Source organism: Nothobranchius furzeri, chromosome 15, assembly GCF_043380555.1.
Source record: "Nothobranchius furzeri strain GRZ-AD chromosome 15, NfurGRZ-RIMD1, whole genome shotgun sequence".
Lineage (NCBI taxonomy): Eukaryota > Metazoa > Chordata > Actinopteri > Cyprinodontiformes > Nothobranchiidae > Nothobranchius > Nothobranchius furzeri.
In genome coordinates, this window is record NC_091755.1 from 30,540,334 (window position 1) to 30,559,049 (window position 18,716).

An 18,716-nucleotide genomic window follows, 5' to 3' on the forward strand; every position below is an offset into this window, starting at 1 on the left:
GAGGTGTTATAAACGTTAATGAAAGAATCAGGTCAACATCTTAGGTAAATAACCCGGAAAACAAACTGAACACATTTGAGAAAACTTACCACGTTTTGGCATGATTGAGTTGGAGGACAAAAAGACACAAAACCCTAAAATCAGGCCAGCTACCGTGGACCAGTGAGTCCTCATGTTGACTTATCTCAATCAGGAATCTACTCCTGGTGTCCCATTTGTCTGTTTTGTTTGTGTGTGTTATATTAGAACTGTGGATGATATTTTAATGAATACAATAAATGTATCCAAATCTATGTATAGCATGCAAAAAGATATATATATATATATATATATATATATATATATATATATATATATATCGTAAATCCTCTAATACAGGCCCGGGCCTGTATTTGACTCAAACTCGTCAAGCTCCAGGCCTTTATTGGAAGGGGGGCAGTATTAGAGGCAGGCCTATATTTCTATTTGAGCAAAATGAACTAATGGTTTGCTGGAGTTTTTGACAATTAAAATTGCGCCCACATTTTCAAAGTTAAACACATTTCTTTTAACAATCGTAGTTTCTGCTTCAGCCCTCTCTCCCCTCCCCCTGCACAGCGGCTGCAAACTCACTGATGCACCTGCAGCCTCTCAGAGTTCCTGCTGCTCTAAACATTAAAATAATAATTTCATTTTCTGTTCCTAACTTCTGATTACCTTCAATGGTGTCTGTTTGTTGCAACCACCAGGTACAAAAACTAACGTTTTTATTTGACTATTTTTCTGTCCTGTCTGTTTATTATCTTCCTGCATCTCCTCTCAATCCTAAAGAGAAACTGCTACCTGGGTTCATATATATTCACCTTATGAGTTACCTTTGAACTGCAGTTCTAAAAGATCTACCGACCGCAAAAACAGCGGAGTGCTCGCTGCTTGCCGGCCGCATCAGTGATCGGTGCGTCACCGGATGACAAGGTGATGCACCCCGCTCCACAGCGAAACGCATCAGGCGCAAATAAAAGACAGAAAACATCAAAGGAAATGAACAGACATGAACGATCGCGTTTTAAATAATTTTTTGAGGTGGCAACACCTGATTGTTACTGTGGCCGTGCTCAGGAGGCAGATCTACCGACCTCAAAAACAGCGGAGTGCTCCCTGCTTGGCGGCCGCATCAATGATCGCTGCATCACCGGAGGACAAGGTGATGTGCCCCGCTTTACAGCAGCGAAACACATCAGGTGCAAATAAAAGACAGAAAACATTAAAGGAAATGAACCGACATGAACGATCGCGTGTTAAATTAGTTTTTGAGGTGGCGACACCTGATTGTTACTGTGGCCGTGCTCAGGAGGCAGATCTACCGACCGCAAAAACAGCGGAGTGCTCCGTGCTTGGCGGCCGCATCAGTGATCGGTGCGTCACCGGAGGACAAGGTGATGTGCCCCGCTTTACAGCAGCGAAACACATCAGGTGCAAATAAAAGACAGAAAACATTAAAGGAAATGAACCGACATGAACGATCGCGTGTCAGTACAGACGCTCTGGCACAGTGCGTTGCCCCCCCCCCCCCCCCCCCCCCCCCTTCCCCGAGCGCAGGAGCTTGTCACCTGCTGACAGCAGGCTGCTGTCTTTTCCAAGGGCTGCATCTTGCCGGTCATTATCACGTGACAGCAACTAGTCGACGACAGGCATAAAAAGTCACTATAGTGAAGTTGACTAGATCATACAACCCCTGCTACTGCTCCCCAGAGTGTTCTGCAGCATAATCAGCACGTTCTCTTTGAACTTGACATCAAATTTTCGCCTCCTCTTCGTCTCTGCACGGTTAAAGTTACCCTCGCGGTCTATCACTGGCAAATCCAAAGTGAGACGATGGCACAACCGCCCCCCGTACTTGCTTGTTACCACATTTCACCCGGCCACAATAAGAGACCGGCCGTTATTCACCTCCGCCGACTCCGACACCGGCCAAAATTGGAGATCCTGCCTTTAATTGAATACCAGCCTGTATTAGAGGATTTACGGTGTATATATATATATATATATATATATATATAGCGTTATGGATATGCTATTTTCTGACCTTAACAGCTGCCTTCAGCACTTTATTCAAACACTTTGTATTGACTTAGAGACAAGAAAAGAGAAATAGGGGACGTTTAAGAATATTTATTTTTATAATTATTCGAAACAATCACAAGGACTAACTCTCTAATGATGGATGAATATGGATTTGGATGCTGAAGTGTTGGTGTGTGTGTCAGTTCAGAATCTCCATTCTGATGCGAGGCGAGTCTGAGTGTAAGATGTTGTTTTGACTAACTAACCACGAGGGACTTCAGGAGGAAGAGACATGAAACGCCATCTATGCCGAACTACGTACCGTTTCGGAGACTCCCGTGTGTGATCCGGAATGCCAGGTCCTCTGACCCTCCTTTGGTGCTGGAACTGATAGCACAGCGTCTGCAGCACGACAAACCAGTCTACGGATCGACTCCCGGTAGCAACGGCAGGTTTCAGCGTCACGTAGAGAGTTCAGCTTTTATTCTGAAGGAACCGTCGTCTTGTTGGTAAAACGACAGAATATTTCCAGCTTGACAGTTCTCAGCTTAAAGTAGAAAATACAGCTGGCCATTCTGCACTTCACTTAGCGATGATGGATTTGAGAGCTGGTCGAGCTCACGTTGGAACTATGTTGAAACTTGCGGTGGAACTCGATGGAACTCAGATGGAACTAATAATAAAATGGTGTGGTTCTGTTTTATTAAGCTTAGATATTTATGAATCTTAGCCAACTGGAGTGGACAGATTAAGTAAACACCTCAGAACTCTGCCCCGCAACAGAACGGAAGTTCTGATTGGATGCGTGAACAATGTCATGTGTTTGTCTTATGTGGGTCAGGGTGTCTAGCTTAGTTAGTCCTGTAATTCATTGAAACACATAAATCATAACATTGTGATTTCACAGATCAGTCACCTGATTATTATTGACTAACAGTTGTTTTGATTAGCTTTATTAGAAATAAAGTTCTTTGATTAACTAATGAAAAGCGTTCTTCGTCCTTCTCCTGTCTTCTTTGCTAGAATGTAAACATCAGAAGCAAGCACACGACCTTGGCAATTTATGCACACTGTCACTGTGTCAAAGTATGTATATATATATATATATATATATATATATATATATATATATATATATATATATATATATATATAAAGAGCAATCCATCAAAGGAGATGCAAATACATAATTTTTAAAATAAACTCAAGCACCTCTTTCTGCCAGTGGTGTGTTCAGATCTTTTCAAATGGAATGGCCCAGGTGGGGCACAACTTTGTGCATGGGTGGCACCAATGGTTATGCTTTTTTTGTTTTACCCCCAAGCCTTTTTGTGGACAATAAAAAGCCTTTTTAAAGGTAAATTAGTGTGTTGACACCTGGGTTGGCCAATCAGGTTCCAAGGGTGGCATGTGCTACCCCAGGCCACTCCCTGCACACGCCCCTGCTTTCTGCTCTTTAGTCAAAGAAAAGCCCAAGTCAAAAAAGTTCACAGTTGATAACGCAGTTTCATACAAGCCATCGCCATCTTTGTATCAGTAACATTCCACCCACCAACAGAATGCTGCGATCGGCCAACCAAACCAATAAAGTGCTTTGATAGGATCACTACGGAGCTGTGGCCATGGTTTTGCTCTGTTGCAATAACTTCCCACCCATCTGGCTGACATATTGTTGTATTCGAACGCTATGGGTTTCAGTCAACAGGGGCTGTCTGCCATTTCATTGTGAAAGAACTACATAAAACATAAAAATATGTTTTCTAAATAAACAGGCTTTGAGTTGGTTAGCAGCTCCTGCTGAAAAGTTTCACTTTATTGCAGAAACGGAAATATAATTGATTGACACTTTGATAAAGTAATAAAAACAATTAAAGTGTTTTATTTCTTTTTTCCCAGTCAGTACATTGAATTTTGCACTAATATGCCCTCTGTTTTCCTGCAGGGGTGGCTACCAGTGCATTATATGACATTTAATATATTTAAATGCTGTTTAAGGGTAAGTATCCATCCATTTTCGACCGCTTATTCGGGGTTGGGCCTAAGCAGGGAGGCCCAGACTTCCTTCACCCCAGCCAGTTGGGCAGGGGATAACCAAGGAGTTCCTTGGCCAGCTGAGAGACATAGTCCCTCCAGCGTGTTCTGTGTCTTCTTTTAAGTCTTCTACCAGTTGGACGTACCCAGAAATCCTTACCAGAGAGGCATCCAGGAGTAGGGTGACCAGATCCCAACTTGCCAAATGTGGGACAGAGGTACTCAATGTGGGACAACGTGAAGTTTCAATGTAATGAGAAAAAAAAGCGTATATTCTGCCTTTAAGCCCGAACATCACTGTTACATATACATAAAATGATTATTCTTATTATCATCATTTATTTATTGTATTTATTTTATTTGAATTCAACATGAACAAGCATACAGCAAAAGCTTTACTATTTCACAGTTCCTCTCAAGTTACCACAACATAACTCTGTAGTGGCTCTGATCATTTCAATAATATAGATAGGCCCACAATAATAAAAAAATAAAATGCAGGTTTAAGCAGCTTTGCAGAGTTTTCATTTAATGTTTTCCACAACAGAATGGCATTAAAATTACCAGTAATCGTTTCTAAATTTATTTATGTTTGTTTTTAGTTATTTTTCCACTAAAATCAGCATCTCATAGAAAAAAATCCACACTTTTTTGCTATTTTTTTCTTAATTCAGAAACAAAATGATTTTTAAAACATGACAACAATCTCTTCTAATTTTAGGTGAGACAATAAACATCAGATTCTAATCTCTAAAAAATTCAGATCTAATCTAATAATAGTTTCTTAGAGTTACTTTTGCCTCAAATTTCTGAGAATAAGTGATGAAAGCTTCCATTTATTCTCTCATTATTTCTTCACTGTGCTTTAAGGGGCTCAGCATGTACACAGGTATCTGAAACCACAGCACCATGTCTGTTTTAGAGCCTCCATTGTGTTTATTATGGACCTGTCTAATTACTGGAAAACCTGCTTTTGACCTCTTCATATCACACTTTGCTCCGTGACTTGAAAAATGACTCAGAAACAACAAATACTCTGTCAAGTATCTCTGAACAGGTTTAATTCACGAGTTTACAGCATTTTCTCCTCCGTGCTCACTCACACTTGTTTTGGTGGTTCGGGTGCGCTCCACACACGCTCCAGATTTGCGTTAAAGTCCCGCCTCCGTTTGAATGACCGCAACAGGCAGATTTTTCCGCAGTTTCTTTTATGAGATTGAAACTCAAAACGGGAAACTGTCAATAATGCGGGGCATGAGTCTTGACTTGCGGGACACGTGAAAAGTAATCAAAATGCGGGACATCTGCTCACCCTGTCCATTAGGCAGCCCAACTAGTTGCCAGAGCCACTTTAACTGGCTTCTCTCAATATGGAGGAGCAGTGGATCTACTCTATGCCCCTCCCAAATGACCAAGCTACTCACCCTATCGCTAAGGGAGAGCCCAGCCACCCTGCGGAGAAAACTCATTTCAGCCACTTGTATCCATAATCTCATTCTTTTGGTCACTACCCAGAGGAACTATTACTAGTACTTAGAATACAGTACCAGGATTATGCAAAGTAATGAAATACATTACAAAATACATTTTATAGCAGGTATTTGGTATTCTGTAACTAAATCCATTTACAAAATATTCTCCCCAACACTGATTGTAAATACCAGTGTTACGAACCCGGAGGTTTCTGCTCTCCACCAGGTGACCTCCTGCTGCAGGCCGCAGTTCCTGCAGTCCTGCCATACAGCACCAGAGGCCAGAGGAGTGATATGGAGCAGCTGCACCAAATCAGCAATCAGCTGCTCCTGAAGCCTTTTAAGCCTCCTCACTCAATGATTCAGGGGACAACTCCAGATCATTTATCTGTGTACACAGTGGAGATGATAGCTATATTATTTAGTTTTCAATGGATGGAACAAAATAGAATTAAAAAATTAATTATATTTACTGATTCGTTATCTGTATTAGTGTCAGTTGAATTAATGTCTGCCTAAAGTCGAATAGATATTTTATATGAAATATATGAGACCATATTTAGATTAAGGAAATTGGGTACGGAAGTTAAATTTTTATGGGTACCGGCACATAGAGGAGTAGAAGGTAATGAGATGGCTGATTTTTTTGCAAAAAAGGCAATAAGAGATAGGAAAATAAAAAATATTGCATATAGTGCTGCTGAAATTAAATCTATCATTAAAGCACATATAATGGAAGAGTGGCAAAGAATGTGAAGGGAAGAGAAAGGAAGACATTTATTTCAGATACAAGGGAAAGCAGGAAAATGGAAAAATATAAGGATGAATAGTAGAGATCAAAGAATAATATCAAGATTAAGAATGGGACATACTGAGCTTAATAATACGATGCATCTGATAGGGAGACATCCCACGGGTTTGTGTGGATGTGGGGTGGGTGGAGAAACAGTGGAACATGTTTTATGTGACTGCATAAAATATGAGGAAAGTAGAGGACAACTCAGGGAGAAATTAAAAAACATAGGAGGTGGAGTGATGACTGTAAGGAATTTGTTAAATGGTGAAGAAAAGAAACATAAGTTGGTTGTTGGGTATCTAAAACACAGTGGTCTGTTGAATAGAATTTAGTTGTTTTTTATTTTTATTTTTTTCCTCTCTTACTCCGACTCACACTCCATCCAGCACAGTAGGTGGCGGAAATGCACCTTGCAGTTTGATGCCACCCACCAATAAACTCGAAGAAGAAGAAGAAGAAGAAGAAGAAGAAGAAGAAGAAGAAGAAGAAGAAGAAGAAGAAGAAGAAGAAGAAGAAGAAGAAGATGATGATGATGATGATTCAGGGGACACAGTGATAGAGCTGACTGTGATTTCTTAGACACTGTTTTAGTTATCCCACTGTTGTCTCCAGTACTGGGGTTTAAGGTTAAATGTTAAATGTCAATGCCCCGTTGTTCCACTGAATGTTTAGGAACTCTTTTATTCCTGCTGCAGTGCATTTTTACAACGAGCATTTTGTATGATTGTTTATTTGATATTTCTATCATGTGCTGACGTCGTTAGGTCTGTTTTAGGGGGGCTTCAGCCCCCCTAAAATAATCACAAGCCCCCCTATCATTTTGAGTTTTTTTTAGGGCTGGGACTTTAACGCGTTATTATGATTAATTAGAAAAAAACGACACGTTAAAAAATTTCACGCATTTAATCGCAGCTTGCATTTCGAGCACGGCGGAACCTTTGTCATTGCACGACTTCCTCGTAGACTGAATATCACTGACGCACACAACAATGCACAGTGCTAATGGCTACTAAAACGGAATAAAAACGGAAAGAAGTTGCCTTGCTTGGACTGATGCAGGATTTAGGAAACCCGTCCGCCTCTTTTCTTAACTTGAAAAAAAAAAAAAAAAAAACTTCCAGACAACAACGGAGTCCGTGTCGCGGACATTTTTCAGAGATCGTCTCTGCTGCAGCTGCCCGCCCGGTGGCACCGGAAACTTTACAAAAGTAGCGGTAAGCTATATTTTTAACATTTACGTAACATCTGTGCAGCGCTGAAAGCACCAGACAGAATAATTCTGTGCCCTAACAGTAGTTTATGAAAGTAGTCAGACAAACGAGAGGCACCTGGCTGGCGCTGGGAGAACGCTCCGTGTTCTCACTACTATGTAAACAATCACAGACAACGTGTCTTAAAGTTGAAACAGAAGTTTAAGTTAAAACAGAAACACTCTGAAACTTTTCTTATGATTTTCTAAACAATTCTGTCGGGGAGTTATACGTTTCTGAGACAAGTCACTGTATAAACATCACATGCATTACTATCATTAAGCAGCGAGGTGTGTTGAAGCTGAGCTAAGGGGCGGATGCTTAAGTGTATCGGGGACAGCGAGGAACGAGAACATTGTGATCAGGCTGGAGATCACACCAGATTCGCTGCTGCAGGCGTGAATCTGCGGGTCTGCAGCATCCCCTTCTTAACGTGACAGCAGGACTTCCCATGTAAGGAAGGTCCGCTCACTTGTTCGTCAGATCATTATTTCCTCGCCATGATCTTTAATCTTCCCATCATCCTCCAGTCATCCAACTGGAACCAGTTAGTGTTCCTGATCATTCTCAGAGTATGCCATGCCTGCCCTGGTGTTAAAAGTTAGTACATTTAAGTCCTATATCATATTTGTGCCTGTTCTACTGTCATTTTGAAGGATTGTTATTTATGTGTTTTTACTACATTATGAGTAGAAATGCTAATAAAAACTCCCAATTATACAAACAAGTAAAACTGGAAAAATTAGAATCTGGTGCAAAGTCAAATTTATTTCAGTAATTCAACTAGACAGAGAGACTATTTAAAGGCTCAGGAACCCTTTGCAGGCGTTTTCTATTTGTAATTATAAATTTTTGTTGATTTGGGTCTTGTTTCATATCACACAGTGACATTTGAATAATTAAAATGCATTTTTTTTATTAAATGCTTTAGTTTTACAGTAATAACTATGTCTAATGTTTACTTATCTGTCTGATAATTTTAATTAAGTTTTGCTTTGAGAGCACATTTTCCTGAAAGATTACAATGCGATTAATTTAGAATAATTAATTACAAAGCCTCCAATTAATTAGATTAAAAATTTTAATCAAGTCCCAGCCCTAATTTTTATATATACTGTTATTTTGTTTTGTAATTGTTAATTACATACTCCTTTATTCCATATCATATCATTGTTATTCATATATTAAAACTGTCAACTGCACACTCATTTGGCAGAATAAAAGTTTGAAAATTATTCATTTGTTCTTTGTCATATTTCAGTAACATTTATAATTAAGCAAGTTGTAATTAAACAAATTGAACAAATGACTGCAACATTTTCCCCTTTTAAGTGCAGTAGACTGAAATGAATAGCTTTATTTGGAAATATAACATATCTAATTTTTAATGGACTTATATAAAATCTTTCTTCAACATAAACCCCACTAATGAGCTGATTAAGTGTTATTTTTTATAAAAAGAAGAGAGAAAATGCACAAAGGTAGGAAAGGAAAAGAAAGTGATAAAATAATAGGTTTTGTTAAATGTTCTTCAGATAATGAATTAATTGACAAAGTTTTTTCAGGGTGTGAAAAAAAATGTTCAAGGTCAAGCTCCTGGGGCTAAGCCACCCCTATATCTCAATCCTAGTGACGTCCATGCTATCATGGTTGTGGCTTATAGCTGTGTCCAGTGAATGTTTTGCTGTGTGTGTGTTCATGTTGTTGTTGTTTTTTACTTGTCCAGGGCAATTCAATTTCCCCCTTGTGGGGATTAATGAAGACAACCTTGAACCTTGAACCTTGAAATATTTGGGAATTTCAATACACAAAGATTTCACAAAAATGTTTGATATTAACCATAGGCCCTTGACAGCAAGTATAAAATCGGATATGCAAAGATGGAACATCATCCGCTTTCTAGACCTACAGTATATTCTTGCATTGACTGTGTTAAAATGAACATCCTTCCCCGAATTGTGTACTTTTTTCAGTGTTTACCTTTTCCTATACCCTCAAACCAATTTGCAGAATGGGATAAAATATTATCAAGGTTTATATGGAAATACAAAAACCCAGGGTGAAAATTAAAACTTTACAAATAAAAAAGGAAAAGGGTGGTATGAACCTCCCTTGTTTACAGGAGTACTATCACGCTGCCCAGTTGAGACCCCTCGTGTGCATGTTCTCTCCAACCTATGCATCAGGATGGAAAGATATAGAGGAGACATTAATAACAGAGGTACTGTTTAAAGCTCTATCAGCAGATCCCAAACTACAATCCAAATTTAAGCTCCCGCATGAGCACACTACACAAACAGCAATATCAGTCTGGAAAGAAACAAGTCAAAGGTGCAGCTTGGAGGAAGAATCTAAAAGTTTGCGGTGGCCAGCTTTTGACTCAGATTTTACACCTAACAAACATGATAACAGATTCAGGATGTGGATCTCCAAAGGGTTAACCAGCTATAATTCATTCATCCACAAGGGGGCATTCCAATCATTTGAGACACTGAGGCAAAAACATGGGTTGGGGTCTGATGACTTCTTCCACTATCTACAAATCAGGCATTATTTCAATCAGAAGATTACAATTCCATTAACTAACCAAGGTTTTTTACAAACCTTTATCTCACTAACGAAAACAGACCCCCTTACAAATATTATTTCCAAACTATATGAGGGCCTTCTGAAAAGTAAAGGGGACAACACGTACTACGTGAAAGAAAAACGGGAAAAGGAAGGAGGGTTTAATGTTATTGAGGAGAACTGGGATCATATTTGTAAAATTTCATGGGCCTCAACAAGGTCAAATATCTGGCGTGAATTCTGTTGGAAAAATACAATGCGTTACTTTATTACACCAAAACAGCAAAGTTACCGGGGAAAGGGAGAGACATGATGGAGATGCAGTAGTGAGGGAGCAAATCATTTTCATTTTTTTGGAGCTGTCATAGGATCCAAAGTTACTGGATAGAAATTCACCAACATATTCAAAATATATTTTCAATGGTCTTCACCCTCTCATTTGTTTATGGGGAATATAGAATCGGACATCCTCAATAATAAAGACTGGAAACTTCTCTATAGTCTATTAGCTGCAAGCAAGAAGGCCATCACTAAAAAGTGGCTCAAGCCCAATCATCCAACAATGGAGGACTGGATCAATATCACGCCGAACATTTACAAAATGGAAAAAATAACCTCTCAACTGAAACTGCAAATTGACTCATTCTACCCCACTTTTAAATTAAACGTGCTGCTGTCGGCAACATATGTGAACCTGCCCCCCCCCCCTCCCAGTGTTAAGGAGTTCAAGTGGCTGTTTAAAAACAACAAAAGGGAAGACAATTGTTCGCTGTGTTGCAGATTGTATTTTATTTGTGCTTCCTCAATATTATGATAATATAATGATGATATTGAGCTTCCTCATTAACAGCAAACAAAAAAATCAACAAATTAGTATTTAAAGAGTATAAGAATTGCACACCTAGCGGCGGCCTATCGGGCCTATCGGGGGCCAAAACACGGGGTATTTGCATTCACTGCCACACATTGAATAGCAACACTTCATCTCACCACGGCAATCACCATCATTTGCACAGTATGAGCGACATCGATGGGCGAAGAAGTCGTCAGGACATTTTCCTGGCTTCACTGAGGAACAACAAAACAGAAACATTCAGCCTCTTTATATTTACCAGCAGTGTCGCAGTATATTAAGAATTTAACTCCTTTGGTCATATTTCACCTATTGTCTGAGTCATGCACACGTGTCCACATCCATTAAAGCAGCATATCTGATCCTGGCCAGGACAATCCGAGTCTTGTGAACACTGCTCAAGACAATTCCCCACTGGATTCGCTGCAAACCCTGGAGGCATTGGACAGCCTGGTAATGCTGAGAGGAAAGAAAGAATAATTAATGCAAAGACTTAAATAAATGAAAATATCATCTTGGAAAATAATGATTTTCCTCGTAAAGCTGTCGGGAGATATCTTCTACTATTTCATTCACTGAGTGGATTTAACAAGATAAAAAAAAAGGTTCTTACTTGGAACTGGAGGGGTGCAAACAGATCTGAAGAAAAACCTGCAACATTTCTGATTTCCTGGGCAGTCTCTGTCATAATTACATTGTGGTGATTCCATAAATAAATCAAAGGTGCTCGGACAGTTACCTGGATTCAGAAGAGAGTCAAGTTAAGATTTATCAGTGTCGGGTTATCATACATGAACATAACACACGTGGGAAAAAACAAGCTCACTCACCAGGTTTTGGCATTATTGCGTTGGATTGAGCAAAAGCACAAAACAACAAAATCAAGGCAGCTTTTCTAGACCTGAGTGTCTCCATGATGATTTGTCTCAGCCAGAAATCTGCCCCTGTTGTCCTATTTGGGAATCCCCTGGCTTATAAACTGCAACTGGAGCAGCTAGGATGCTGGGTCCTTGTGTCTGTAGAGTTACTTCTGCCAATTCATCCAATTCTTTCCATTCTTTTTTTTTCTTATTTGAAAAAGTTTACATTGAAATAATGCAAATTAAAATCTGAAGCATGCTGTGACAATTTCTGAGTTGTGGCTTGGTTTTCATTCTAAGTCATAATCAGTTTATTATGGTCATGGCCTTTATTATTTTAGATTTGTTTTACATTTACATTGTTTAGGGTCAGAAAAGTCATGTGTTCTTCATGTCGACTTAATGATTGTACAACACATAATATGTTTATGCCATATAAACCAGTGTGTGTGTCTGTGTGTGTGTGTGTGTGTGTGTGTGTGTGTGTGTGTGTGTGTGTGTGTGTGTGTGTGTGTGTGTGTGTGTGTGTGTGTGTGTGTGTGTGTGTGTGTGTGTGTGTGTGTGTGTGTTGTTGTTGTGTTCCACACATGCGCTCTCAGCCCAGATATTGCCAACATCAGCTTTATTACGAGATCTTTTGTTTGTTGTATTCCTGCCAGTGGAGAAAAAACGAGATAAAATGACACTGAAAGTTCAGAGTGATTCGGTCAAAATGTCCCAAAATGACCAATAATCAGATGGGATGATAAAACATACCCTGGCAAATAGGGTTCTGGTGTAAAAGTCCAATCATTCGAATCTTATCAGGTCACAGACATTTGGACTTTGCCTTTATTTGTGTTTTTGGTGGTATATGTTTCAGTTTTCATACAAATCCAGTTCAAATTCGATGAAAGCTGCAGAGCATGATGATGCCATGCACTTTATCTTTTGAGTATCTAAACTTTCCTAAAATATTGCAAACAAACTGGTCTTACTTTCACAAACTTTACAATTATTGTACAGATTATTAAACCTGATGTAGGCATTTTGTTAAAGCATATGCTATTATAAATAAAAGTTTTTTTATTGGGATTCATATGAAGGACGATATATGATGAAACATCAGGCAGTTGCTGCACTCTCCAACTTTTTTATTTATTACACGCATTGTGAACATGTTTTAATTTCCTGCAGAAACGGTGTTTAAAATGAACTCAAAGTGTTTGTTTTGATGTTTATTAAAAACAATTGACATGTTCATGCATGTTTCACTGCTGTTAATAAAATATGTTTAATCCAACTAAATAAATAAATAATGCACAAACAAATTGTAATATTATTAATAATAATAATTTTCAAGCTAATCTTTATGTATTTGCATACAATGTTCTGCATATGTGTGCATGTTTGATGACACATTTAACCACCCCTCCCCAATCCAAGAAAAACACAAGCAAAGTTTCTTTTTTTAAAATAATAATTTTAATTGATATATACATTTTTTGATTGTATTAATTTATTTATTTTTGGTTTGTTTGCTTAAATTTCTTTGTGATCTACAAAGTTATGAAGAAATAATGAAATCACAATTAAGTGACAAATTATGGGCTTCATAGAGCAACAACAATAAAACTCTGAATATCTTGACCAACTCTGTAAAAAAAAGATCAGTAAGCACTTTCCTATTTCCAAACAATAATTTCCTTCTCAAAGATTAAATAAAATCATATCAACAAATCACTTTGTTCTTCAGTGATCTGATCACTTTTACAGACTTATTTTAGGATGAGAGTCGTCTACTGCAAAAGTTAAATGATCTACATCATAATTTTAAAACATGATTTAAAAGACTGATTTTCTTCTAGAATAATTAATAATTTTGTGGTGCAGATGCTCAGATGCTGAAATGCCATACTAATTAAAGAAAAAAACCACAAACATAACAAGAGAAAAATAAACCATTTATTGTATTATTTTTGCTAATTTACAATATATGTGTGATCACATGGGTATCCTGCAGAAATGACCACAGAAAGATGGGCAGCACTTGTCATCCCCTGAACAATAACCATCATCCAGGCAGGTTACTCCACATGGAGAGAAGGTTGGGAAACCGCAAAACCCCGGCTTCACTGACACACCACAGATAAAACCACTCAGTTATAACATATTCCAGGAGAGATCATTCAGAAATGTGGCCATATTGTTCCTAACTCACCTATTTTTGGTGGCATGCACTCTTTCGCGCATCCATTGAAGCAGCATTTTTTACCACGCTTGCAGTCGTCGTCACATTCACACTCTTGCTCACACGTGCCGGTCCCACTCGAGTCAGGACACAAAGCTTTTACTGAAAGGAAAGACAAGGCATCATATGGAGAGATATTAAATCTGTTTTTTTTTTTCCTTTTTAAATAAATATTCATGCTTCGTTCCAACATCCCAACAGCTGCTTGTGTCGGCACCACTCACTGTAATGAGGGGCAACACAAACAGACCCACAGTTATAGGTGCAGCATTTTTCATAATCTTCACAGTCTTGGTCACTGGAACATCCCAAACGTGATGGAAAAGTGTAAAGTGTGTTTGGGCATTGCCCTGGTTTTGGAGGGGGCTCTGAGAGGAGAAACACAAAACAAAAACAGAGCCGGGTTAATGCTGAAGCCAAGAAACATTAGCAGTAAGATTTCAGACGAGTACTGTGAAACAGACAGGTGAATGGTACTTACATTGAAGAAAAAAACAGACTTACCATCGTGTTTGGCAAACAGTGCATAAGAATGCACACATAGACATAGTAGAGTCACAACACCAAGTGTGTACCAGTGTGTCTCCATGGTCATTTAATGGACACACACACTGTGCTTCTGAACTCCTGTTTGGACAAATATCCAAGAACACAAACAGTCGACTGAGCAGCATAGAGGACGCTGGGTCCTTGTGCCTGCACTCCTCTTCCACTGGGATTCCTTTACTTATTATCTGTTATTTTTACACATTAAACATACAACAAAAATTATGTGATTAGGTGTTCAGCAGCTCCAGAGATGCAAAACACCTCTAAAATATCTATTATTATCATTCAGTTTTATTTGCATATATTTCGTGCAAGAGCAATAACTGTGCTGGTAAGGTCTCAATAACTAACAGGGCGACTACAAATTGAAATGAAAAACAGTCTAGTTGTCATTATTCAAGTAAAATGATGTACTTGCTGTACTGAAGAAATGTCAGCTCTCGCTGTGTGCCAATTCTTCTCTCCAACCCTGGGGGCTAAGCCCCCCTTGTCTTTCAATACTAGTGACATCCCTGTAACATAATAAATGTCTGCAAAAAATGCCTTTTCCATCAAAGTGATAAAACACTGTGAAATAAATGATTTTTTTTAAAAGTAGATTTTTTAAAGTAATTTTTTATTATAATTATTATAATTTACAGGACAGGATGTACAAGAAGGAAGTTCAAACTGTTGAATAACCTTTGATTTTTCTGAATATGAAAAAATTAATTTTGAAATTAAATAATCAAAAATGTACTAGAAAAATAGCAAAAAGCACCCTCAATTGAGACACTATTTATTTTTCATTGAAGAATAAAACTGTTAATTTCTTGTTTCAGTGATGATCGATGCATTTAATTTCTGATGCCCCGTCCTCCATAAAAAATCTCAAAGGGCTAAATGTAGCAATTAAACTCAGAGTTCAAATTATTGATTAGAAAATGACAAAAAGATCCATCAATTTTATTGTTATTCTTATATGTCTGATTTAAATATTTCAGGACAACAAATGTAATCACAGTTTCTCTCAACTGCTTTGGTGAATTTATTCCAAATTCTAATTCCCTTAGTCAATTGTGCACATCATCATAGCAGTTTCTCACTCCTTCTAACAAACTACAAATTACAAACACCTTTGGTCATGCATTAATTGCTGTTTCATATATTTTTTTATTGTCATGTCAGTCCAAATGAATTTTACTCATGAAGGATGAATAATCACTCCGTACAAAATAGTCCTCATTTTTTTGCTTGAGTCAACTGATACAAAAATGTTGAACTATATGTCAATCAGTTTTATGCATTTTTTAAAGATTTTTTCTGGCAATCTTCTCCCAAATTGAACAATTTCTCTTGGTTGATGTTGATAACAACAATAGTCATGTATGTCTGGATGTGAAAAGTGATGTACCATTATTGTTTCCAGTTGTGCACAGCTTTACCCTGAGGTATTTTCTGATGTTTGTTGTGCGCACGTTTGTACTTTGCTTTTGAACAAATCAGAATTTTGTTTATAAATGTCATGATGAGAACATGAAAATGTTGTTTAACCATTCTGTTCTTAAACAATGGTGTCAGGACTTCTCATTTCATTGGCAATGTTACGACTGCTGCCTCTTTGCCTTGGGAGCAGTGAGAACAGAACCCTGGTCAGCACCCCTTCGTCACATTTGTTTTTCACCACCTGAGCTGTTAAAAAGGAGGGCTGCCAGATGCACAGGAGTTGAGAAGTTATCTGAGAAATGCACCAGAAAAGCCATTCAGAGTGACTCAAAAAATGCAAATCATGTACAAGACATAAAAAGCATTTTAAAAGTTTTTTTTTACTAAAAGTTTTTCAAAATGCAGCTGGAATTTTAGAGTTGTGATAAATGCACCAAAAGTTCACTTTTTTGAAGTTTTATTGAATTTAGCAGAAACAAACTTTATCTACGTAGTCTAACAGCAATTAGTTTAAGTAAACATGTCTATATCTGTTTTCTGTTCGTCTTATATTATTAAAACTGTTTTGTTTTTACCTTGGTAAAGGCATAATCTCCTGCTATTGTGGTTCTCAGCCTCTACTGCCATCCTCTGGCATGATCAGGAGTTTCATATCAGTTATTGGAAATGAGGTACCTATGTGCATATGATGTTCAGCTTACACAGCTGAAAAGCTGTGATTGCCTTAAATTTACTTTAAGTCCAAGATTAACAAAAAAAGGAAATTAAATTAAAAAAAACAAAGAAACAATGAAGGAAATTTTATCTGTAATCTGGACATTATGCAAAAAAAATCCTCATTTGGTCCTTCTAAGTGACTACACATAATTTTTATTAGAAATTATGAAAAAAGTGTCTTTCTTTTAAATGATAGCATTAATATTCATGCTTTATAATATTTGTACTCTTTGATGTTGAGGATGAAATAATTAAAAAGCCTAACTGTGGACTGCGGACTGTCTGCATATTAGCACATTATTAACACACTATTCTATTTATATGGTTTGACTAAAGGTGATATAAAGAGAATTAGATCAGCAATATGTAAAATGCATAATATTGTTTGTTTGCTAGTGTGTTTTGGTAGAAAAGGTCACGTGTTGAGTAGTTTTGCTTCATACTACATTGTAGTCATTCCAGATTTTAGTTTAATAAAGCATTTTTGTGACGTGAGTTGTTTAAAAGTGTAAAGTAAAAGTACAATACTACCCACACGAATGTTTTTTGTATTTACTGTATCTTATCTTCTAATTTTAGAAGCTGTCAACTCACAACATGCTGGAGTATATGATAACAGGTGCAGTTCCCCTTAAGACGTCCAGGAGGCAGCCTCAGTTTGAAAATAGCAGTTTGTTTGAATTTGTCTCCCTTTGAACACAGTTAAAATGATAAAAATGTAATCACAATAAACGTTGGAATTAGTTTTTAGCCAAAAATATTTTTATTTCACTATGAAATATATTCTAATAGATGTCGATATTTAGAGTAACTGTTTTAATGTATTCCATCTCATTTTCATTTGATTGGCAGGTAACCCCCAAATCTCCCATTAGGGGGAATCCAGAGGGTCATTATTCAGGGTGCAGAGAGCACTGAGGAGAAGCGTTTACCCCGAGGAGTTCAGAAAACTTTAGATGCACATGATCAGCCTACTTATATCACCTCCCAGCAGCCAGTGAATTCTCATCTGTTGTCATAAATCATTTGACATGTCAAGGATGCTTTCTGCATGTGTTTGCATAGTTTTTTCACAAAACAGTGATTAAAAATAAATACATCAATGTATTTAAAAAAAATTTGACAATATCAAACCTTTAAAAAAATTCTGTTTGTTTTTCTACTTTTTCATGTCCTTAAGGTTTCCTCTTGTGCTTGCCCTTGGAAAAGCAATCATGTAGCTGGAAACATCCCCCTTATGTGTTTGTAAGACAAGGCTCGGCTGGTAGGTGTTACTGTATGTCCTTGGAATGATGTAAATGCTATCAGCTTCACTGCCGGCTGTGAATGTATAAACCAGTTGGAGGTGAGAAATAGATGGCTCAGTTTGACTATAAGGGAAAGTAAAATGTTTGGAGTTGAGATCAGATCAATTTTATAATTTTATTTTTCAAAGACACATCTTATGATTTATTTTCTTATGTTATAATAGTTTTATGCTCGATACAAAACACATTTATGAAGAGAGGGGCTGGGAGAAGAGCTACTGCTCCTTCAGTCTGGACAGGTGCTAATTTCCCTGTTTGTGACATCACAAATTGGGACTTTCGAAAAAGCTTGTTTTCGGCAAATATTCTTAAACATAAACACTGAAAAAAATGGATGGACAGGTTTTTTTCACATTTGAAGTAGTTATAGAGGCAGAGGCCCACATGGCAGTGCAAAAGGATACATGAGTCCCCTTTAATTTCATATCATAGAAGGAAATCGGAGATGAGATCTGTAAATGTTCAAAAACAGAAAAGGAAACGGATTCAAATGAAGTAGAGTATAAAAGTTGTCTGAATGTTTTAGATGCTGCACCAACCTTATGCTCGCTCTTGTTGGATACCATAGCTTTTCAGCATTGGTTTCCCCTTTTTTACTGAAAAATTAAACCTGTT

The 18,716-nt window shown here is 37.7% G+C and overlaps 2 protein-coding genes across 3 annotated transcripts in view; both read right to left on the reverse strand.

The window, feature by feature from the left end:
• LOC107373798 (WAP four-disulfide core domain protein 3) overlaps positions 1 to 234 on the reverse strand; it is an 84,830-nt gene extending 84,596 nt beyond the window's left edge. Inside the window, exon 1 of the mRNA XM_070544666.1 lies at positions 90 to 234. Within this exon, the coding sequence (XP_070400767.1) occupies positions 90 to 174 (85 nt within the window). The 5' untranslated portion in view covers positions 175 to 234. The remainder of the gene's footprint in view (positions 1 to 89) is intronic.
• Positions 235 to 10,922: 10,688 nt separating this feature from the next.
• Positions 10,923 to 14,767, reverse strand: wfdc2 (WAP four-disulfide core domain 2). Of its 2 annotated transcripts, XM_015967457.3 has the most exons (7): positions 14,608 to 14,767; positions 14,328 to 14,471; positions 14,074 to 14,205; positions 11,844 to 13,987; positions 11,627 to 11,752; positions 11,323 to 11,472; positions 10,923 to 11,228 (listed from the first exon to the last, which is right to left on the reverse strand). In XM_015967457.3, exons 1-4 carry the CDS (start codon positions 14,696 to 14,698, stop codon positions 13,857 to 13,859), a joined length of 498 nt encoding a protein of 165 aa, XP_015822943.3. In that variant the 5' UTR covers positions 14,699 to 14,767; the 3' UTR covers positions 10,923 to 11,228; positions 11,323 to 11,472; positions 11,627 to 11,752; positions 11,844 to 13,856. The 2 variants fall into 2 exon arrangements, with proteins under 2 accessions (XP_015822943.3, XP_054601775.2); XM_054745800.2 differs by lacking the exons at positions 14,074 to 14,205; positions 14,328 to 14,471; positions 14,608 to 14,767 and having other exon boundaries at positions 11,844 to 12,305.
• Between the last annotated feature and the right edge of the window lie 3,949 nt (positions 14,768 to 18,716).